Genomic DNA, 23,378 nt, shown 5'->3' on the forward strand with positions numbered 1-23,378 from the left:
AGTATCTCCACGTGAGTTTCCTGAAGATCTCTGAGGGAGATTCCTGTGAAGTGAGGGAGTCAATCAACAGTCTGTTCCGCTGCTCAGTCTAGGAATGCGGTGGGAGACAAGCCTGCTTTCTGCAACCCTTCTGCCCCCAACAACTCGCTTCAGTGATTCCCAAAATCAGGTCCACTTACCAGGGGCCTGCTCTCCTGTTTGCACTTCACCAGTCTCCGACAGTTGTGACTGGCTAGCCTCCTCCAGGGTAGAAAAGAGTTCCTGGATGCATGCATCTCTGACCTCTGAGCCATCCTCTGCCTCTGGGTCCTCCTTGTCCAAGATTTCTTCCTCCTGGCTCAGTCCACTTTTGACTGGCACGTGAGCAACTGAAGTATCCGCAGTGGTCTTTGCAGTGGAGGTGGGGTCGCCGCCGAGTATCGCGTCCAGCTCTTTGTAGAACCGGCAACTTGTGGGCGCAGCACCGGACCGGCGGTTTGTCTCCTGTGCCTTGTGGTAGGCATTCTGCAGCTCCTTCACTTTGACCCTACACTGCAATGTGTCCCAGTTATGGCCCCTTTCTGTCCTGCATCGTGAAATCTGTCCATAGATATCAGAATTCCTACGACTGGAGCGCAGCTGGGACTGAACAGCCTCCTCTCCCCAAATGCCGATGAGGTTCAGCAGCTCGGCATTGCTCCAAGTGGGGGATCGCCTGGTGCGTGGAGCAGACATGGCCACTTGGAAAGATACGCTGAGACCACTGCACGCATCACCTAGCAAACAGGAAGGGGACTTTTAAATTTCCAAAGGAATGTACGGGGTGGGGATTACGGTTGGTCACCTGAGGACAGAGCAGTAGAGTTCAAACCGATGACCAGAGAGGTGAGAACAGGCATTGTGGGACACCTCGCAGCACTGTAATCGACCATGGTGTCTACGCTGGCACCGCAGTGTTGTAGCCCCAGCACAGAAAGTTGTATGCCTTTTGTTGGGGTGTGTGTGGTGTTTTTTTTTTTTTTTTTTTTTTTTTTTAAGCACTACAATTCCGCAGTTTCTGCGCACTAAGTGGCTTAGCAGTGTGTACACTTCGGGAGTTACAGCGCAGAAAGCTGCTTTACTGCGCAGAAACTTGCCAGTGTAGACAGGGCCTTGGTTTCGTTGTCAGTAGAGTCAAATAGTGAAGAGGATTGTGTGTCTTCTTTTTTTAATCAAGCACAAAAAACACTTTTGTTGCTTACTTTCCATTTCCTGGCAATCGTTTTTCCTTTTATGAAACTACCATAGGAAAATTGCCTGTATTACAAAGGAAGGATTTTAGGTGGGTGTCTTATAACACAGCAAATCATTCATGTAATTTCACATACAATAAAAAAATTTCTCTTGAAGGTGTCGTACGCTCGTCCAAGTTCTGAAGTTATCAAAGATGCTAACTTGTACATTAGTGGACTACCAAGGACAATGACACAAAAAGATGTAGAAGACATGTTTTCACGTTTTGGCCGCATCATCAACTCACGTGTACTCGTGGATCAAACTACAGGTATGCACTGTAATGTTAGATATTAAAAACTTGACTATACAGGACACAAAGAAATGTTCATTCAAAGATTATTGGTGCTTAAAATTAACTTTTAATTTTCCAGATAGTTTCTGAACATATATAAAAATTAATTGTTGAGTTTGGTATTTATCACTGTGTCCACAGAAATATAGAACTAGAATGGCAAACATCCGTGTTTTGGGGGCTTTTCTGAAACACATGACTTAGAGTCCATTTTGTAGATCGTGCTCTGTAAATTGAGAATGGTATTAAGAACACAAGATTTGCTATACTAGATTAGATCATTGGTCTGCCAGATTCAGTATCTTGCCCCCACCAATTGTCCATGCCTGGTGCTTGACGTAGAACAATACAACTATCTGATTATGCAGATAGTTCAGCACTGTAGGAGATTTTGTTACCTTTTCTTTATTTTTCCCCAGGGGAGGCAGCATGGTACAGTGGAGAGGGTATAGGCCTGAGATTCGAGAGCCCTGAGTTCTATTCCCAGCTCTGCAGCTGACCTTAGGAATGTTGCGTCACCTCTGTTGGGCAGAGGGGGCTTGTCAGGTGTGGCTGGCAGAGAATGAAAACACCAATTTTAACCCAAGAACATCTGATGTGGCCATCTGGTTTACAAAAGTTGTGCCAATCACACATGCTCTGTGAGTCTGCACTGCCGACCTCAGCTGCTGGACAAGGCGAAGCAAAAAAGCACTTTTCACAGACAGATATTATTTAGCGGTAAAATCCAGCCTATCCTTTTATGTAAAAGGATAACTTGTTACCTTACATTTAATCAACTTGAAATTGATCTGTGATTGTGCTTCATAATTTCTCATTGCACTTAAGTATATCTGGAGTTTCATGTCCCCTCTCAGCCTTCTCTTTTCCAGACTAAACAAACCAAATTTTTTCAATCTTCCCTCATAGGTCATGTTTTCTAGACCTTTAATCATTTTTGTTGCTCTTCTCTGGACTCTCTCCAGTTTGTCCACATCTCTCCTGAGATGTGGCGCCCAGAACTGGACACACTACTCCAGTTGAGGCTTAATCAGCACTAAGTAGAGCGGAAGAATTACTTCTCGTATCTTGCTTACAACACTCCTGCTAATACATCCCAGAATGGTGTTTGCTTTTTTTGCAACAGAGTTACACTGTTGACTCATATTTAGCTTGTAATCCACTATGACCATCAGATCCATTTCTGCAGTACTCCTTCCTAGGCAGTTGTTTCCCATTTTGTATGTGTGCAACTGATTGTTCCTTCCTAAGTGGAGTACTTTGTATTTGTCCTTATTGAATTTCATCCTATTTACTTCAGACCATTTCTCCAGTTTGTCCAGCTCATTTTGAATTTTAATCCTATCCTCCAAAGCACTTGCAACCCCTCCCAGCATGGTATCGTCTGCAAACTTTATAAGTGTCCTCTTTATGCCATTATCTAAATCATTGATGAAAATATTGAAGAGAACCGGACCCAGAACGGATGCTTGCGGGACCCTGCTCGTTATGCCCTTCCAGCATGACTGTGAACCACTGATAACTACTCTCTCGGAATGGTTTTCCAACCAGTTTTGCACCCACCTTATAGTAGCTCCATCTAGGTTGAATTTTGGAGATGGCGACTCATGAAAGATTACACAAGTGCACTCTTTGAACCCGAAATGACACTAACTGTGTAGCTGTTGCAGGAAGTATCTTGTACACATGGAACAGCTAAGTTAGCCATGCCATATGCAGCACAGCCTTCCTTCCCTTTAAAATACTGGTAAAAATTGCACGTGCAGAACTTTGCTAAACAATTGTACAAAAATTTAGTTTTCTGATCCTCATAACTTGGACCGGTCAAAATAATTTTTCATTGGAGCACTCAGATGCTCCTCAGTGAGGGCCATTCTCTTGCCAAATTCCAGCTTTCTGCTCCCAGTTGCTTCCCATGGAAGATATGGCCAAAAATAGTCACATTTTGATAATGGAAGAGGTTCCCCCATGCACTCATTCTCCTTGTACACAAAGACAGTGAAACTATTTGATCTGACATCCCTTGAAATAGAGACCGGTCCTAGAAAACTTCATTCCAGTGTGTGAAAGTTTCTCAAAGTTGAGTATTTGAAAACAGGGGCTTCTCATAGAAATGATCAGCCTTTTCAATTATAGCAGTTATAAATGTTGCAGTTGTAGCGTTGGTCTTAAATACAGGCTCTTAGTGCCCTATTAATAACTTTTCTGCACTTTAAGCAACAGCTATGTATTAAACTTGGTTGTCACATAACCAGTTTTTAATCTGTCTCATGAGAAGACCTTGTCCCTTAGGATGTAATTCTTTCATTTTCCTGTGTAGTTTCTTCTCCTAAGTCCCATAGAACAGTACAGACAATGTTAATTTTAGCAAACTTGTATATAGTGCCATAACTTTACATGGTCTTTAGAGATTAAAAGATAGGGCCATGACCTGAAGCGTTTACAAACTGAATTAGACAAGCATATAACATGAAGATAAACAAGAGAAGGGAATAGGGAAATTGAACAATGTATTAAAAATAATAAAAATGTAAGTGCTGTTATACTGCAAGCAAATTATAGGTGATCTATTTCAAATGGTAACTAAGGTAGGGCAGGAGAGAGGACTAAAAGAGCACAGCACAGAGTAATCGAAAAGTGAGACTGTGCATTAGACTGGGGTATAGTGCCTGCTGGAAGCTAGGAGTTGCAGCTGCTGTGACACCCTTTGTGAGGATATAGTGTGTTCTTCCTCCCCTAGCATAGGAACATCTCTTCTGGCTGGTGCAGGGGGTATGTGAGAACGTGACCAGATGGACCACTAGTGAGATCTAATCTGGTTAAGTCTCCTGTTTTTGACAATAACTGGTACCAGATACATCAAGGTGCGAGAAACCCCCAAATGGGAGATCATAGAGTAACATAACCTGTTCATGGCACTGCTCCTTCCCAGCTAACTTTGGAGAGGGTAGTGTCATTGTTGGCGCTACCCAAGTTGAGTCTTTACACTCAGGAAAGAACATGAACGTCAACCTAACTCAGGCACCTCAGAGCTACACAGTGTTTCCTTAGTGCAGGGACTAAGGTAAGGGCCACGCTCAGTTTCAGTCCCATGTGCTTTAAAATCATGCAGTGAATGCGGCAAAAGCTCCTGAATTGAAAGACTCCGAATGCATCAAGTAGAATAATGTAACCATAACTATACTAGGAAGCAGGAGATGTGGGTTCCACCCAGCTCTCCCACTCACTTGCTTCATGACCTTGATTACATCACTTTACGCTTCCATTTCCTCCATCTGTAAAATGTAGATATGTACCCACCTTTTTAAAAACACTTTCCAGTCTGTGTAATAAATGCTATATAAATGTTTCAGACTCTTATTGTTACTATACCTATGCACATCTTAAAAAAAAAAAAAAAAAAAAAAAAGGAGGGGGAAGGTTCAGAGAAGAGCCAGTACAATGATTCTAAGTCTGGCAAACCTGCCTTAGAGTGAGAGACTTAACCCTCACTTTGATAAGCTAAATTGAATGAGCTTCTTAAGAGATGACTTGATCACAGTTTATGACTATATATGTTAGGAGAAGATTTCTGATAGTACAGGGCTCTTTTATCTACCAAAGGTCTAACAAAATCCAGTGTCTGAAAGTTGAACCTAGACAAAATCAAATTAGAAATTAAGTGCAAATTTTTGAGCAAGAGTAATTAACCATTGGAAAAACTTCTGAGGGGGTGTGGTGGAGTTGGCATCAGTTGAAGTCTTTAAAACACAATAAGATGGCTTTTTAAGAGATGCTCTAGCTTAACCACAAATAATGTGCTTGATGCGGGAATCACTGAGTGAAATTCTATGGCATGTGTTCAGCAGATCAGACCAGACAATCGTAATGGTCTCTTCTGGCCTTTGAATCTGTGAAATAGTGTGTGTCGTCAACATGCATTCATTTCCTATTTGGAAATTATGTTTCAGTTTTAGGTCTCTAGATGTTTTGAGTAACAAAACTGAGCAAAAACAAAAAATGATTTTTAGCCCAATAGTCACTTTGCATTTCTCCTTTGAAAAAGTTTTAGTTGATCTGAAATATTTTTCCTTTAATGTCAGTTGACAGTGGGTTTCCTAGAACACTTGTACATTGTACAGTTTTTGGACTATGAACTAACATGTTATAAATGTGTTTTGCTCCACCATCATTATATATTTGAAGTAAATGTGCTCATTTGTGTTTAATTTCCTAATTATTTTTAAATGTTTTGATTTCATCCTTTTGAAGAACTACCAGTAAAATTGTAGAACTTTAAGTATTTCTAAGGTCATGGCTTTATTTTTGTTTTTTCACTTGGAAAATTGTTTTGAGCTTATCCTTAATGCATTTTTATTTGTGTTTGGTTAAAAGGTTTGTCCAGAGGAGTCGCTTTTATCCGGTTTGACAAAAGGTCAGAAGCAGAAGAGGCAATTACAAGTTTCAATGGTCACAAACCCCCAGGTTCCTCTGAACCCATTACTGTGAAGTTTGCAGCCAATCCTAACCAGAACAAAAATGTGGCATTGTTATCACAGCTGTATCATTCACCAGCTAGACGATTTGGAGGGCCAGTTCATCACCAGGCGCAAAGATTCAGGTACGTTAGGAAGAATAATCCATTTAAGGCCTATTCTGTCACCCACACTTCCACTGGGGAAAGTGTTGCACTGTTTCAACTGTAAAGTAATAAATATATTTGTCCTAGCATGTGTGAATAAATAGTAATGCACTGTGTATTTCTATGGTGTGTGTGTGTGTGTGTGTGTGGGTGTGTGTGTGTGTGTGAGAGATGTATCTAAAAATTGCTCAAGTAGAGTATAATTAAAGTAATAACCTATATGGAAAACTGTGTTGAAACTAATCCAGTCAAGTTTCTAGTTCCACAAAGTAGTACATAGTGAGAAAGTGTATGAAGTGTTGTTGTAGCCGTGTCGGTCCCAGGGTATTGGACCAACTTCTGTTGTCATAGTGTCACACCTTGGCAGGCTGATATTTTAACAAGACTTGTAATCTTGTCAAAGAACTATATCATGTTTGTCTGATAACATATTTTCTCATGAAACCATACTGATTTGGTGTTATACTTAGATCTTCTAATTTTTTAATGTTAGAATCCTTAATAAGTCGTTTAATTATTTTGCTGGGAATCATTGTCAGGTTAATTGGCCCATAATTATCCGAGTCATCCTATTTACTGTTTTAAAAATATTGCCAGTCCTGGAGTTTCTCCAGTTTTACAACATTTTTATTAAAAATTAACATTGGTTGTCAAGTCTTTTAAAACTCTTAAATGCAAGTTATCTGCACCTGCTGATTTAAAAATGCTTAATTGTAGAAGATGTTAAATAGCATCATCTTTAGTTACTGCTGGAAAAGAAACTATTTTATCATTTTATTTTATTACCTTTGCTTGAGAGAGGTGATTAAGGTTCTTAGTCTCAATATGAAGGATACTTAATTTTTTCACAGATTTTTTTAAGGATCTTTTTTGGTACATTTCAAGTGTGGTGTTACTGTACTGGGTTTTTGGTGTGATCCTTCCCGCAAGGACATTGAACTTAGAACTACTAAATGATAATTTTTATTAGGTGCTACCACAATACAAATAACTGAGCCCCAGTCATGGACCAGAACTGCACTGTGGTAGGCACTGCACAAATACTTAATAAAAGAATGGTCCCCGCCCTAAAAAGTTTCTAATCTGAGTGAATTATAATTGTGGTCACTGTTACTTAGAGGTTGAACTATAGGTATTTCTTGAACAACATTTGTATGTTGTTTAGGCTGTTCAGTTTAGTCCTCTTCTCTTATGTCCAGGACTAAGGTTTTTGTGTCAGTCTGGTGTAATGAAGCAATGTCTTGACACAAATAGTAGTTGGAGTCATCCATGTTCTCAAAGCTCCTGCACTCCTCTGCGCTGCACTTGGAACTGGTCTTAATAATTTATGGCATGTCATGGTTTTGGTGCTGCTAATGTGGACACATGCTCCAGAAGCTTCAGTGCTTCCACCTCTTGAATTGACATCACACCATGGGGCTCCTATTTGAAGGATTGGATGAAAACAATTAGGACTAACTTCGGCTAAGGGATGTGAAGGAATCTTTTGAGACCAGTGTATCTTCACTGTGAAGCAGAGAGGTAACAAAGCCCATAAGAAAATCCAAGGCTAAATCCATCCCCTTTATTGTTAGAGGCTTTTTAAGACTCAAATTGAGATACCTAAAGATGGGTCACATTACAAATATGGTATCTGGACAACTCTATCTTATTGTAGAGACAGGGTGGGTGAGGTAATATCCTTTAGTGGACTAACGTCTGTTGGTGAAAGACAAAATTTTGAGCTTACACAGGACCTGAACAAGCGTTTTGAAAGCTTGTTTCTTTCTCAAACAGAAGTTGGTCCACTAAAAAATATTCCCTCACTCACCTTGTCTCTTTAATATCCTGGGGCCAACACTGAACAACAGTGGAAGATCTCTCCTTCTAGGAACGGACGTAAAGGAGGTATTTTCGCTTCTTTCCAGCACTCCATCTTTGTCAAAGGCAGGTAAATAGAACATATCTCTGCCTCCAGATGTCAGTAACTGCTCTTTCCACCCTCCTCTCAAGAGCTGGGTTGCAGGAAGGGACTATAGCAAAGAGTAGCTGGACCTCACATATAAGCATCCTTTGATGTCACTAGTATGACAGTAAGAGCATCTGCCTTCATAAGTGATGCTTAAAGTTCATGAATGTTTGTTTTTCATTATGTCATCAGATGGAGATTCAGTATTAGGCCTGGTCCACACTAACCCCCCACTTCGAACTAAGGTACGTAGCTGAATTTGAAGTACCTTAGTTCGAACTTACCGCGGGTCCAGATGCGGCAGGCAGGCTCCCCTGTCGATGCCGCGTACTCCTCTCGCCGAGCTGGAGTACCAGCGTCGACGGCGAGCACTTCCGGGATCGATCCCAGAAGATCGATTGCTTACGGCCGGACCAGGAAGTAAGTGTAGATCTGCCCTTATAGAGGAAACGTCTTGGAGATAAAAAATTCTAATCACGTGACGTCTGAGACACAAGCCACTCTTTTGTGTTAATTGTCTGCATTTAGTAGATAAAAATTTGGATCATAGAGTTATAACAAAACAAGCTGGGTTTTTTTTAAAAAAACATTTGGTAAGAGACAGGATTACAATTGTATTTGCATTCTCATTTTAATTAGAGCAAATTCTCTTTCATTCAAAGCACTTTTCAGCATTACCAGAATTCTAGGACAAAGAGACAGATGAACAAAAATGGAAAAGGACCCAAGAAAAAGAGAGCAGAAACTAATAGAATTACTGACTAGCTGGCCATCCTGTTGCTTCATTTTTAATCCTAGCAGTCTGATAAGCAGCAGCTCTCACAGGGGTTGGTACTGGCTTTTCTATTAAGCAATTAGGATCCACTGATATCAGTATTTTCTTCAGCAACGCTGCCAGTAAAGTTCTGTAGTTCGTAAGTTGCAGAAGTGTTAGCTTTAGTTATTCATTCAGATTAAGTGTAGACATGTTAAATTTATGGCTATAGAGTATGTTGCAAAGTCTTACAGATATGTACTTGCACAAAGGGACTACTTCTCAACCACTAGATTTGTATCAGTTATTCTAGGAGAATAACTGCTAGTTCTGAGTGTATTCACTGGCTTTGGCGCTGAGTACATTCATGGTGCTTGATGCAGTGTCTGTTAAAGTCAATACAAGAACTTCCATTGACTTCAGTAGGTGTTTGGTTGGGCCCAAAATGTATAAGGATGAGAGTGCATGTTTGTTTTCCCCATTGACAATTATCTGATCAAGAACATTATGGAAGGGATCCAAGAATCTGTTTCTCTTTCACTTGAGTTCTGGAATTGTATCTTTCCTGTCCCAACATGGGATGCATGACCTTGTAAGTGTAAGAGTTTTCCTTAGCCAGCAAGTATCAGCTGGAACTGTTATAAATGCTGGGACTGAGGGCTGCATTAGTATTCATACACACTGGTTTTTGCAACCTCAGTGGGAACCACATAGGCCTGGAGGGCATCTGTCTTGATGCCATTCTAGGGACAATATAAATCTGGTCAGGGCTTCCAAATTCATCTAAACAAATGTGTAATTCTTATTCGAGTGCTTGCTCGTGTCCATTCCAGTGTAGGTGCGTGCTCGCCCCAAATGCTGCCGCCAGAAAGTATTTTCCCTCAGTGGTTTCTGTCGAGTCGGCTCTGTTGCCCCCTGGAGTTGCGCCCTCATAGCGCCAATATATAGGGTCTCACCGCACCTTGAGTTCCTTCTTACTGCCCATGATGGTCACTGGAACTTCTGCTCGCTGCACTTCTGCTAATACCTGCTCTAAGTGGATTGGTTCTGTAAAATTATAAATAGTTACCCTTTAGAGTTAAGTTTAGTTAGCTTAGCCGTAGTAGTAATGGTATAGTCAGCGAACCCCGCTTAGCAGGGCTAGCCCTTCCCTGAGCACCAGGATATGCCTCGGTCCCAGGGGTTCAAACCGTGTGCATCATGCCACAAACCAATGCCAGCTAGTGATTCGTATGCTAGCTGCCTTAAGTGTCTGGGAGAGACCCACGTGCAGGAGCTGCAGAAGTTTCAGACCCAGAACAGAAAAGGACAGGGCTTAAGTTCCTCCTCATGGAGGCAGCGCTCAGTTCCCCTTTGGAGCCAAGTCATGGGGACTCGGCACCGAGCACTTAAACTTCAGTGAGACGTATCCTGGCGTCTCTGAGGGAAGCGCAGGGCTGTTCCACCTCCCTGGCACCAAGGAAGGACTCCACACTGATGGCCCGGAACTCCCAACACAAACGCACATCACCAGCGCCGAGGAAGTCAACTCCAGCACGGGACGCTTGGCACTGCTTCCCATCGCCGATGCCGAGGAAAAATTAGAGAGAGACTGACTGGGGTGTTCTTGAACTCCAAGGTCTACGGGCCATAGAGATGCTGATGCAGTGCCACCTGTGCTGGGCCCCTCAGAGACGCTAGCAGGTAAGCGGTACCATTGACTCTGGCCACGGGAAGGGAACCGTTGAGTCCAGTACTATTGGATTCCCCACCAAGAGAGGCCACTGGGGTTCAACAGCCCTGGCACTGCCATCAAGGCCGGAGGCATTTGAGGCAGCAAGTGACTTACTATCCCTCCTGGTACCGCCATCCCTGGCCATTCAGGAATTAACAGTAGCAGCACTAGAAACGAGGACCACCGCAGCACAAAACAAGAGCCGTTGAAGTCATGATAGCGCAGCGCTGATCTCCCTCCCTCCTGGTACTGTTCTTCGGCACCAGTTGGTACTGCTCCTTCCTGGTCGCTGAGAAGTGACTCCTCGGACTCCAATTCAGAAGCGGAGTCCTACGCCTTGTGCAGGAGCAGACACCACTCCGAACGGCGGCACCCTATGGCTGACATGAACCAGGGCATGCTGCCAATAGCCTGGTGGCTGGCACAATGGCAAATGCCACTGCAGTGCCCATTCTGGAATCCCTGGGCTTTCCAGCCAATCCAGGGCCCCCAGTCCAGAAGGTAGCTCTGGTATATCAGAGTCAAGATCTTCCCTGCCATCTCCATCAGAACGGGGATCAGTCCCCGATGCCGAGCTCGTACTGAACTACAGGACTCTCCCCCACGGGACCCATCTGGGGCAGAGGGAGAAGTACAGGGGCCAGGGCAGGCTGGGGAAATTAGTGGCCAAGGCGTCCCTCCAGTAAGCACTGAACACAGCAGACTCTGCAGCCTGCTCCATGGCTTCTGCAGTGATCATGAGGCGAAGCTCGTGGCTTCAGTCTTCGGGGTTGCCCTATGAGGTACAGCAGATAATTCAGGACCTTCAGTTTGAAGGCAAATTGCTCTTTTCGAAGCAAACAGACTTGAAACTGCATAGCTTAAAGGACTCTAGAATCATCCTTAAATCCCTAGGACTGCATACGCCAGCCCCTGCCAGGAAGCACTACAAGGCCCAACCAATGGGCCGCTTCTATCCACCGCATCAGAAATAGGAGTACAGCAGGAGAATTAACAGAGGCTATAAGAAGAGGCCTCCATCCAAATCCTCGTCTGCCCCAGTGCCTCTATTCTCCCCCCCCCCCTCCCCCCCGAGATATCAGCAGGGTCTAAGCAGGCCTTTCGATGGGACGCTCAGGGATGACTTACCAGGACAATGTGTGGATCCAATTTCTCCTATGTTTGTGGACCAGTTGTCCCACTTCTATCAGGCATAGGCCTGCATTACCACAGATCGCTGGGTACTACGATAGAAGTGGGGTACACCCTTCAATTCACTTGCTCCCCTCCTTCCCACCCTCCCTACCTGTCCCTCATCAGGGACTCTTCTCATGAAAAACTACTAACCCAAGAGGCGCAGTCGTTCCTAAGCGCAGGTGCAGTGGAAGAGGCCTCACTGGAACTAAGGGAGCAGGGGTTTTACTCCCGTTACTTCCTAATCCCAAAGGCCAATGGCGACCTCAGACTGATTTTTAGACCTGTGAAATCTCAATGGGTTTATGAAAAAACAAAAGTTCCACATGGTCTCCTTGGCCTCCATTATCCCTTCTCTGGATCCAGGGGACTGGTACGCCACCCTTGACTTGAAGGACACATTTCCATATTGCTATTTTTTGGGGATACAGAAGGTACCTATGGTTTGTTGTAAACTACAAACACTACTAATTTACAGTACTCAACTTCAGCCTGTCAGCAGCTCCTCATGTGTTCACGAAGTGCTTGACAGTCGTTGCAGCCTTTCTGAGGAGACAAGGGGTTCATGTCTTTCCCTACCTATATGACTGGCTGATCAGAAGTCGGACCAAGGACCAGGTGCAGGCAAACGTAAAGTCAACCTTCCAGGACCTGGGACTGTTGATAAAAATGCACAAATCCACCTTTTCTCTGGTTCAAAGGATAGAATTCATAGGGGCGGTCCTCAACTCGATCCAGGCCAGAGCTTTTCTCCAGGAAAACAACTTCAGAGCTATGGGGGCACTCAGAGAGAGTCTGAGGGGGTTACTCCATCACCACAGCAAGAAACTGCTTAAAGCTCTTGGGGCATAAGGCATCATGCACCTATGTAGTGCAACACGCAAGACTGCAACTCAGACCTCTCCAATCTTGGCTAGCATCGGTATACGTACGAGGTTGACACCGTCTGGACAAGATGGTCTTGCTTCCCCTGTCGGTGATTTCCTCCCTCCTTTGCTGACTGGACCCGGGAACGGTATGTGCGGGAATTCCATTCTCGAGATCTCCACTGTCAATGTGTTTCATCACAAAGGCGTTGGCAGTGGGATGCGGGGCTCACTTGGGAACCCTCAGAACTCAAGGCCTCTGGTCACCAGAAGAACTCTCGTTGCTCATCAATGTGAGGGAACTGAGGGTGGCACGCCTAGCCTGCCAGGCTTTCCAGCCCCACCTGTAGAGCAACTGTGTGTCGGTCCTCAAAGACAACTCAACAGCAATGTTTTATATAAACAAGCAGGGCGGAGCGCACTCTTCTCCCTTACACCAGGAGGCTGTTCACCTATGGGAATTCTGAAAAGCCTATTTGATCCACCTTGAAGCCTCATACCTCCCAGGGTCGCAGAATGAGTTAGCGAATCATCTCAGCAGATCCTTTTCCAACCATCACGAGTGGTCAATTCTCCCAGATGTCATGAACACTGTTCCCCAGACGTGGGGAACTCCCCAGTTAGACCTGTTCACGACGAAGTACAACAGGAAGTGTCTTCAGTTCTGCTCCTTCCTAGGCCACAGCCCAGGCTCGCTCGCCTTTGGATCAGCTCTTCTACGCATTCCTCCTCCTACACCGGATCCTGTTAAAGGTCAGAAGCGACAAGACATGTCTGATCCGGATAGCCTACCCGCACCAACACTGGCTCAACACTCTCCTAGATATCTCGGTGGATACACCAATCAGCTTGCCACTGTTTCCAGACTTGATCTCTCAAGATCATGGCTGTCTGTTATCTGAACCTCAAATCTCTTCACCTCATGACATGGAAGCTCCATGTCTGAACTCAGCGGAACTGGCTTTCTCCGGGCCTGTTTGCTAGGTGCTTTTAGGGAACAGAAAGCCATCTAATAGAGCCACTTACCTGGCAAAGTGGAAAAGATTTCTCTATCTGGTCAGCACAAAAGGGTGTTTGATCTGCCAAGTCATCACCGTCCTTCATTCTGGAACATCTACTCCACCTAAAGCAGCATGGTCTAATGCTGTCATCCATATGGGTCCATCTAGCTGCTGTCTCAGCCTTTCACCCATGGGTGAACAGCAGTCAGTCTTCTCAAACTCCGTCTGTGGCCATTTCCTTAAGTGACTGGAATGGCTATAGCCACTACCTTCTTGGGACCTCAATTTGGTGCTGGCAAGGCTAACAGGACCCCCATTCTAACTGCTGGCAACGTGTTCTCTGCTCTATCTGTCTTGGAAGGTGGCCTTCCTAGTCTCCATTACTTCTGCCAGAAGGGTTTCAGAGATCTGAGCTCTTACCTCTGAGCCACCCTATACGGTCTTCAAGGACAAGGTACAATTGTGGCCATACCCGTCCTTTCTGCCAAAGGTTGTCTCATAATTTCATAGTAACCAGGATATCTTTCAGCCAGTCATTTTTGTTCTAAGCCACATGCAAACAGGGATGAATAGAGACTCCACTCACTGGATGTGAGGTGTGCGCAAGCATTTTTCATAGAAAGGACTAACGCTTTAGGAAGTCCACACAGCTGTTTTGTAGCCATCGTGGACAGAATGAAAGGCCATCTAGTCTCGACCCAGAGAATGTCATCGTGGATCACATCCTGTATCTGCACATGCTACGACCTGGCAAAGGTCCCAGCTCCTCAGTTGACAGCACATTCTACAAGAACTCAGGCATCATCGATGGTGTTTGACGCAGGTTCCAATTATCTGTAGAACAGCGACGTGGTGGTCAGTCCATGCGTTTGCGTCACACTACGCCATCACCCAGCAAGCTAGAGACGATGTGGGCTTCGGCCGAGCGGTGTTACAATCAGCGTGCCAACAAACTCTGATCCCTCCACCTGCACAACTGCTTGGGAGTCACCTACATTGGAATGGATGTGAGCAAGCACTCGAAGGAAAAAACAGTTGTTCTTCAAGATGTTTCTCATGTCCATTCCAAAATCACCCTGCCTTCCCCTCTGTTGGAGTTGGCCAGCAAGAAGGGGGGCGGGGCCCTATATACTCGTGCAATGAGGGGGCACTAGAACTGACCCAATGGATACCACTGAGGGAAAAACTTTCTGGCAGCAGTGCTTAGGGTGAGCGCACACCTAGATTGGAATGGGCATGAGCAACACATCTCGAAGAAGAACAGTTATGCAAGGTTAGTAACTGTTTTTTTTACTGTGGATGCATCTTGCATGGAATGGAGAGCCCACAGAGAAGAGCTTCACTTCGACAGAACTTGGTCTATCTAGGCCAATGGTTCTCAAACTTATTTGATCAGCTCCCCTCCCCCCCTTTCTTTGTCTGTAGTCGTTTACGCACCTCCCCTCCCCTCCCCCACAAGTACAAATACCGCCACCCAGCTCTGCAGGCAGAGCGGACAACAATGGCTGCTGGCCGGGCACCCAGCTCTGAAGGCAGCGCCACGCCAGCATCAGCACAGAAGTAAGGTTGGCAATGTGAAAAGTGGTATTCGTCAATATCACTTTTCACAGTAGACTTAGTGCCCCATTGTCACCCTTACTTCTGCACTGCTGCTGCTGCCACCCCAGGCTGACAGCCGGAGCCCCACCACCTCCAGGTGAGGGGTTGGGGGCAGGAGGAGAGAGCCCTAGCCTGGGCTACCTCCTGGTGAGAGATTGAGGGGGGTGGGGGAAAGGAGAGCCCCTTTAGCCCCTTGCTGTCCCATTTATCTCCACCTCCCAGGAGGGTACAGCCCTTCTGCACAAACCCCAGCCACCCTGGGGCTGACCGCGAGAGCTCTACAAAAATCAGAAAAAGCGTGCAGCTCATGCCTCCCTTGTGAGGCCCGCCCCATAGTTTGAGAACTGTTGGTCTAGGCAAAGCAATAGCACATTGTTACTGAATGCTCTTATTTCACTTGGTACTGCTCTCTGACCCATCGTTCTCTGTTTCAGGCTGGAAAGCCTGCAACATGAAGGTGTTGTCAACACCCATATGGTAAAGGATGGACTGTTCCTACCCATAGCTAGAATCTAATTGTAACCACTCAGGAGAAAAGATCTGGACATCATTGGAGATAGCTCAGTAAAAACCTCTGCTCAGTGTGCAGATGTGGTCAAAACAAACTAGTTGTTAAATGATGATACGATGGTTTCAAAATCACTCTCTCTTCCTTTATCATAATTAAGTAAATTGAGGGAACACTCTTACATTGAATGCTATATCCAGTTCTGGTCAGCTCATCCCAAAAAAGATGCAACTAGAATAGAAGGATCTAGGGAAGGACAAGTAAAATGTTTACAAGTATGAAAGGAAGTTGGTGTTGAAAAGATTAGGTCTCTAGTTTAGAAATGAGACTTTATCCTGCCTCACAATCCTAGAACAAGAGAGCAACCAGGAAAATTTAAAAGCCAGCGAATTTAACTTTGATAAAAAGAAATACTTGTTTGTACAGTGGTGGAAGTCATGGCCACAGGATATTAAAGCTGTGAGCTTAGCAGGTCACGGTGTAAGCTCGAAAACTTCTCTCTCACCAGCAGAAGTTGGTCCAGTAAAAGATATTACCTCACCTACGCTGTTTCTCTAATATCCTGGGACCAACACGGCTACAACAACACCGCATAGCCTTTTTTAGGCAATGTGTCTGTTTATAATCTCTTGTGGTTTTGGGCGTATCTTATCCCACTCTGGTTTTTCTTAATTTTAAACCTGTTGTCCATGTTTGTTTACAGAAAATGCTTGTTGCAGTTCTCTTTGTAGTTTTCTTTAGTAACATCCCTGTAGCTTTTTAGTCTCAAGAGTGAGGAATCTGTTGAGATGGGTATTATTGCGTATATACACATTAGCCTATCCACCCTGTTCACCACAGGAAGTTGGTTTTTCTTCTCTTTAGAGTATTTTCACTTGTTGCCATGACCATAGCCAACGGTTAGAATGCTGGGTGAGGGTTGGAGGCACCTAGGTTTGACAGCAAGGGGTGCAATAAAGCACTGACTGCAGGAACCCAAGATTGTATATCTTCAAAGAATGATTTACAGGAAAATAGGCCTCTCCTTCCAAGTAAGACTTGGATAAACAAATGAAAGCTCAAGGTTTTCATTAGAAGAACCAAAAACGTAACACACACACAAAAACACAAAAAAAACAAAAAAACTATTTTATTTTTTAAAGTGAGAACTGCTTGATAGGACATAAGATGTTAGTCATCAGATTACTTGGGTCTGCTCAGTAAAGAATTGTAAAAGTGCAATTTTTGTATATCAGAAAATTTGTTTTGAGCACTTAATGTGTGGGCTACGTACAGCAGCCTTGCATGCTTCAGCCTGCTTTTAGTAGGCTAACAACTTTCTCAGCTATAGCATAACACTACACAGTATTCGTGGAGTCACATGGAACCACAAATTTAGATTGTTAAACATAAGTGCATGGGATCACAGTTAAAATTGTACCTTTTGGCCTTAACTTTGACACTTGCTGATCTTTGAGTGCTTAACTATGCAACCCTAATGCGTCATTAAAATAATTGTATTGATTTAATTTCCTAGGTCAGCAGAATAGAAGTGGGGGATGAAATAGCTAAGGGTGTGGGATGTTGGTTGGGGAGGGAAAGAAAAAAGCAAAACAGAAAAGAATAAAGGTTTAGAAATTCTGAGACACCTCTGGGTCATTGTGCAGGAGGAGTCAAGACAGGATTCTGGGGGAGAGGAGGAAGGGGAGAAATGTATATTGGGGATGAGGAAGCACAGGCAGATTGGGTCTGGTTCTCTTCTCATATGTATGTAAATCAGGAGTCCACCCCAGTGAAGTCACTGGAGTTTTACTGGTGTAAATGAAAGTAGACTCAACCCCATTGGATTTACATTAAAAAAGTACTATTTTTAAATTATACATTCACGGATAATCTATATTTGGCAGAAGAAACTTTAGAATTAATATTTAAAAACTGAAGTGGCTATTTAATTAATTATAAATGATAGTTACTGGAATTAAACATCAGTTATGCAAGTGCGTTACCAAACTTAAATCAGAATGCACTGGAAGTGACATATTAACAGTGTGCTAGGAATTGTGGGTTATTCCAACTAATATGCACTTGTTAGGGAAACTCGAGTAGTTCCCTGCCTACTGTAGTAGGGACTACGAGGTGTCTGTCTGTGTTCAGTGTAGCAGCCAGTTGTGAGCAGGAGTGTTTCACTGTTGCTTTTTGATGGAGAAGGGGTCAAGCTGTATCTGCTGCCACAAAAAACCCTTTGACCGGTCAGGCCCCGAGACACTGCAGTAAAGGCAGGATTAGCTCCAGGAGGGAATTGGGCACAAGCCCCTTGTAGACAAAGATCAGTTGATTTAAGGCTAGTTGGGGCACGTGGGAGGGATTCTTGGCCTATTTTTAAGCACTGAGTAGTTCCATATTGCTGCCCTAAGTCATCCCTAATAGTGTATGTGAGTATCTAAACCAGCCTTGTATATCCTGTTTGAGGATTGTCATATCACCAGGCAACTCTTTCATTGCCTATCTATTCTTATGTAGTTACCCATTAATGTAGACACATTGCTGAATTTAACTCTTCTCTCTATCAGCTGCCAGTTTGATTGTCCTATGATAAACGGGGGAGGTGAAACATTTTACTCTGATTAGAAGTTATGATGTTTATATAGAAAATATTCAGTTGCTTCCCTTTCAAGTTAATTTGCTTGATTGTATTGAACTTTTACATGAAATATTGTGCTTTTTATTTGCTAGGTTCTCTCCTATGGGTGTAGATCACATGAGTGGGCTTTCTGGTGTAAATGTTCCAGGAAACGCATCTTCTGGCTGGTGTATCTTCATCTACAACCTTGGTCAAGATGCTGATGAGGGAATCCTCTGGCAGATGTTTGGCCCCTTTGGTGCGGTTACCAATGTGAAAGTTATTCGAGATTTCAACACCAACAAGTGCAAAGGTTTTGGTTTTGTGACCATGACAAACTATGAAGAAGCTGCGATGGCCATAGCAAGTCTTAATGGCTACCGCCTGGGGGACAAAATCTTACAGGTTTCCTTCAAAACCAACAAGTCCCACAAATAACTTGCTCGTGCTTTTTGTATGGAATAGATAATGGAGTGACCGAAGTTAAAACATTTTTGTTAGTGTAAAACTCATTTTGCGCCAATTTTCACAAGTGTTTGTCTTAGTCTAAATGAGAAGTGAAAAAGGTTTTTATACTCTGGGATGCAACTGACATGTTCAAATGTTTGAAATCCCACAATGTTAGACCAATTTTAAGTTCCTTAAGTTATTTCATTAAAAATATATATTAAAAAAAAAAAAGTAAAATCTTAAGTAGATTGCATTAACTAGACCCTCTGGATGGTGGTAAAATTGAAGCATGCTTTCACTTATGAGACTAACATTTGTTCTATTGAATGTTGTCTGCAAAAACTGGAACTCTTTTTTGTTTTAATTTTTTTTTTTTTTAATTTTAAACTATCAAGCGGATGCTGTTAGTATGGTCCTCCCCTCAGTCCCCAATAGCCTGGTAAAAAAGTTGAGAAATACTGATGTTGGCAGTACATTGCTTTTTAAAGTAATTTTCATTGCTACATCTAGTTGAGGATTAGACTTCATAACATGAAGGTCTTGTAAGTAGTAGCATGCCAGCATAACTTTTAACACCATTGATGAGGTAAGTTGCACACTGAACAGTGGCCAAGTTGTCAAATTAAAAGGTTTTACAAAAAATTTTAAGCCCAGTTTTTCATAGGAATGGACCAAAGAGTTTCAGAGAAACTCGGAAGATTTCAGAGTCAAAACGAAACTCCAAAAACAGTGTGAATATATGTTTCTACTTCATCAAACTGAATCTCTTCTGTCCAAATATTTAATGCATGATGCACTACTTACTGATACATTGTAATGCAGCAAGATAATTATTCAGTTTCAAAGATCATTATAGTTTGAATTCCTAAGGGTAGTTCCATTTTGTAAAAACAGTTATAAACATTTGAGCATTGTATTTCTCGCATCCCTTCTAACGAGTGCTAGATTTTTCTATTTTAATAGGATTTTGTTTTGACAACTAGCTTTACTTATTGAACACTCAGCAGAAAAGTACTTACTTCTTGCAAGTTAGATATTAACAAAAAACTGATTGTAGATTTAAAGATTAATCCCCCAAGTTTTCTGCAGACTGCCTTGAAACTTTGAGTTGTTCTGTTTCTGTTAATTTTCTTTTGCTTTTTTGTGTTTTTTGTTTGTTTGTTTTTACTTTTGCATTTAAGACCATTAAATTTGATTTTGTTTTGCTCGAATTTTGTTTTGTTTTTTATTTTATATTATTTTTTTTGCCAAGTATTGCACAAAGTGTCCAATATTAAAAGAATATTGCTTTAAAGTACTATAGGTCTTCATTAAAATTAAAATCCATTAATCTGTCCTTTTGACAGATCAGATGGGGAAAATATTTGTGTGAAAACAAAAGCATTACAATAAATCTGTCACATAGAAAGTATGTGCCAGATACTCAGTTAAACACATATATGTTGCTTTGTAGACAGACTGAACAATATTTCTTTTATCAAAAATGTGCTATGTAAGGTATGTAGGTACATAGCTAGTGTGTGTGAGCAGGGACTTCACCTGACAAACTATTGCAAGAATCTTATCTGTGTTCTGTCACCAGAGTTCAGAGAAAATGCAGAAATTGGGACAACTTGTCAGCAATTATCTTATGAGTGAACCTGTGCCAATCCCCAAGACCTAATGAGTAGTCACTTCAGATTCTGGAGGCAGTCCCATGCAGAATTGCTTTTGTTTGTATGATGCCCAAACATTGGCTCTTTAAGATCCTATCTTGCATCACAACTATGATTTCTCTCTTTTCAGCATCAGGACCTCCAGTCCTGTGCTGCCGCTGGAATTTTGTGCTCTCCTTTCCTGTACTTCATTGTTTGGCTCTTTACTCGTTCTTCAGTCGTTGGCCTTTCCTTTAATCTGCAGCATGCACTTTTTGCTGTCAGAAGCCAGTCATTTACTGCTCTACTGATTGGCTCTTTTGTGGTTGTACATAGCCTCTCTCTGCTGGCTCCAGAAGAGCCCAGCAAGAGCAGAGCTCTTTTCCAAGATCTCTAGCAATGTTGAGTGAGATGCCTTCGCTCTAGTGCAGTATATTAAAGTTCTTTCTGCTGCCTGATGTGTGCTGCCTTTCCTTTTTTGCCATTCCCATTTACTCCTTGCCCCAAGCCTTTGAGAAGCACAGTCAGCATCAGACAGTTGTAGGATAATGTCCTCCAAAACCAGCAGCTGCCACCAGGTAAAAGGTAGACAGTGGGCCCCCTCTGAGCTCCTCCTTGGACAGGCTGCTGTTTCCAGTGCTTCCTTTCCATCACTCATGTTTCCTTCCAATGAGTCGTTCCTTTCCTGTATCTGTGGCTAGATACTAGTTTTGGGGGGTTCAGCAGCTATATCAGGGTTGCTTTACCCATATCTCCATGTTAGAGCTGGGGTTCTTATTATTTAAATAAATTCCTCTCACGGTGTTCCATCAACTCTTTTACCAGCCCTAGACTCCTCCACGAGAGTGCATCTTTAAAGCTCCAAGAACCTTCCTTGTAGTTCCCTCCATCTCATGGCTCATTAAGAAACATTTTAGTGGGAGCAGGGCTGCTGCTGTAAAGGGCATGGTAGATAGTTGCACAGACCAGTCTTTAAAATGAGATTATGATGCCTTTGTGGTATTAAACCATTAAAACTGCTCTCGCCCATGCAGCCACATCAAAAGCTTCACTGTTGTGAGCTTGCCAAACCTTGCTCTTAAAGCAGAGTAATGACAACTCTTTGCAATATCCTCAGAGACTTTGACATTGCTGTCCTTTGTTGGCTGTTTTGGGCAACATTACCGATTCCCCCCCCCCCCCCCCCTTCCAATACACCTCTGCTCAGTAAGATTGAGACACAACATCCTGGTTTCACACTTGGGGATGCAGATTCTGTTTCTAGAACCCATCTGATCCAAGTTTCCTTTAGCAATTTTGGGGGGAACCCTTAATCTGTCAATGAGGCCATTCACCTGAGCAAACTACCACTCACCTCGGCAGGAGAAAATCAGGAGGTACATTCATTTAATTCCTCAGGGGATAATGCCAGACAGATAAAGCTACAAATCTCCCTTTCAGTCCTCCAGGTCTAGGGGCCACTTTATATCTGGCCAGAGAGTGTGCTCAAAGTCCTTTTTTGTCACTGTCCCTAACAACTCCAATCTGACTCCCCAGGTGGAGAGAAATTGGGGCATGTGTTCACATTACTTACTGATAACTAACTGGATGGGTAGTTCTGACCCATACCAGACCTGCTTTCTCTCAATCCCTCTGTTTCCATCCTGCAGTCTTTACACTCTCAATTCTAATAAGATAAATCAATGATTTCTTCTGCCTGGTGGTTTAGAAGTGTGCCTGCCTTGGTGTGCCTAGTCATCCAGCATACCACACATTTCCATTTCTACCTGGACCATCACCACTTCCAGCATTGTAGTTGTACTTTTTGGCCTCTTAGTCCTCAGGGAGTGTACAGAAATCATAACCATCATCCTACCCATCCCCAAGACTACATATAAGAATTCTTCTGGCCTTTGTTCTGTCTGAGATAGTTGGAAAGACTCCCTGAGCTCCTTAATTTACTTTCTCTCCAGATCCAGACATCACTCCAGCGATTGTTGCATAAGAAATCCCTATTGAAGGGCAATTTGCTATTAGAGTTATCTGTTTCCAGGATAATTCTGTCACCAGAATTACAAGTTTTCAAAGGATGGAATGTGCACTTGGGTCACAGACTGTGTCAAGGGTTCTGGTCCAGAGAAGTTAAGAATCTAAACTTCATGAAACGAAGGACAATAGGTCTGGAGGGCACAGGGTTTTCTTCATTACGTCTACTCACCAGCCATTCTGATTGAATGCGAAAACAGAATCTTTGCAGTTTATATAATCTCCAAAAATAAGCCCATTTTTAATTCATATCCACCTATGTTCAAGGCAACCTGCATATTCCAAGGGACTGGCAAGTGAGAACATCAATAGAAGAAATCATTGATACGACAGACATTTTTTTATGTGAGTCTGCCCACAAGTGGATCTGTTTGCTTCATTTAATAATATTCAGCTACCTCCATTCTTCCCCAAACACAGAGGTTCCTGGGTTTTGGAAGGTGGATTCCTTTTCCTATTGATCAAGCACATAGTTGTTTGCCTTTGCTCCCGTAACACCCTTTTGACTGTTTGGAGACTGTGACAAGGATGATCCTTGAGAACTTTGGGTACTCATCTCAGCTGACAGAAATTGTACAGAGGGCATGGAAAAACTACCCTCAGAATTGGATGACTGGTCTTACTGTTTGCATTAATGTTCTTCCATAGATGTGTACACTTCTCTTCATGCCACTCTGTCATCCTGGAATTTAGGTTGGATGGGAGCCTTTGCCAGTCTGGCATCATTCCTTCTGTTTACCTGTTCTTTGTTTTTTGTTAATCTTTCCAAGCATTTCCTGGGGCTGTTGCTCCAATCAGGCTCTTACAGTACCAGAGTTTGGATACTAACCACATTGTCTGCATAGGACTGCTTCCAGAATTTGATATGGGCATGGCTACCTGGCAGTTCTTGCATGACTGATGGAGTTTCACTCTTAAGATGAGACAATTTTATAGGTAA

At 43.1% G+C, this 23,378-nt stretch overlaps 1 protein-coding gene across 4 annotated transcripts in view; it reads left to right on the forward strand.

Annotated features, from left to right (window-relative positions):
* ELAVL1 (ELAV like RNA binding protein 1) overlaps window positions 1–21,553 on the forward strand; it is a 96,716-nt gene extending 75,163 nt beyond the window's left edge. For all 4 annotated transcript variants that reach the window (XM_024203232.3, XM_024203234.3, XM_024203233.3 and 1 more), the window contains exons 4-6: window positions 1,369–1,522; window positions 5,921–6,146; window positions 18,443–21,553. In XM_024203232.3, coding sequence (XP_024059000.1) covers window positions 1,369–1,522; window positions 5,921–6,146; window positions 18,443–18,767 — 705 coding nt within the window. In that variant the 3' untranslated portion in view covers window positions 18,768–21,553. The remainder of the gene's footprint in view (window positions 1–1,368; window positions 1,523–5,920; window positions 6,147–18,442) is intronic.
* Window positions 21,554–23,378: the final 1,825 nt, after the last annotated feature.

The sequence above is a fragment of the Terrapene carolina genome, unplaced genomic scaffold, assembly GCF_002925995.2.
Source record: "Terrapene carolina triunguis isolate 2854851 unplaced genomic scaffold, T_m_triunguis-2.0 Scaffold194, whole genome shotgun sequence".
Classification (NCBI taxonomy): domain Eukaryota; kingdom Metazoa; phylum Chordata; order Testudines; family Emydidae; genus Terrapene; species Terrapene triunguis.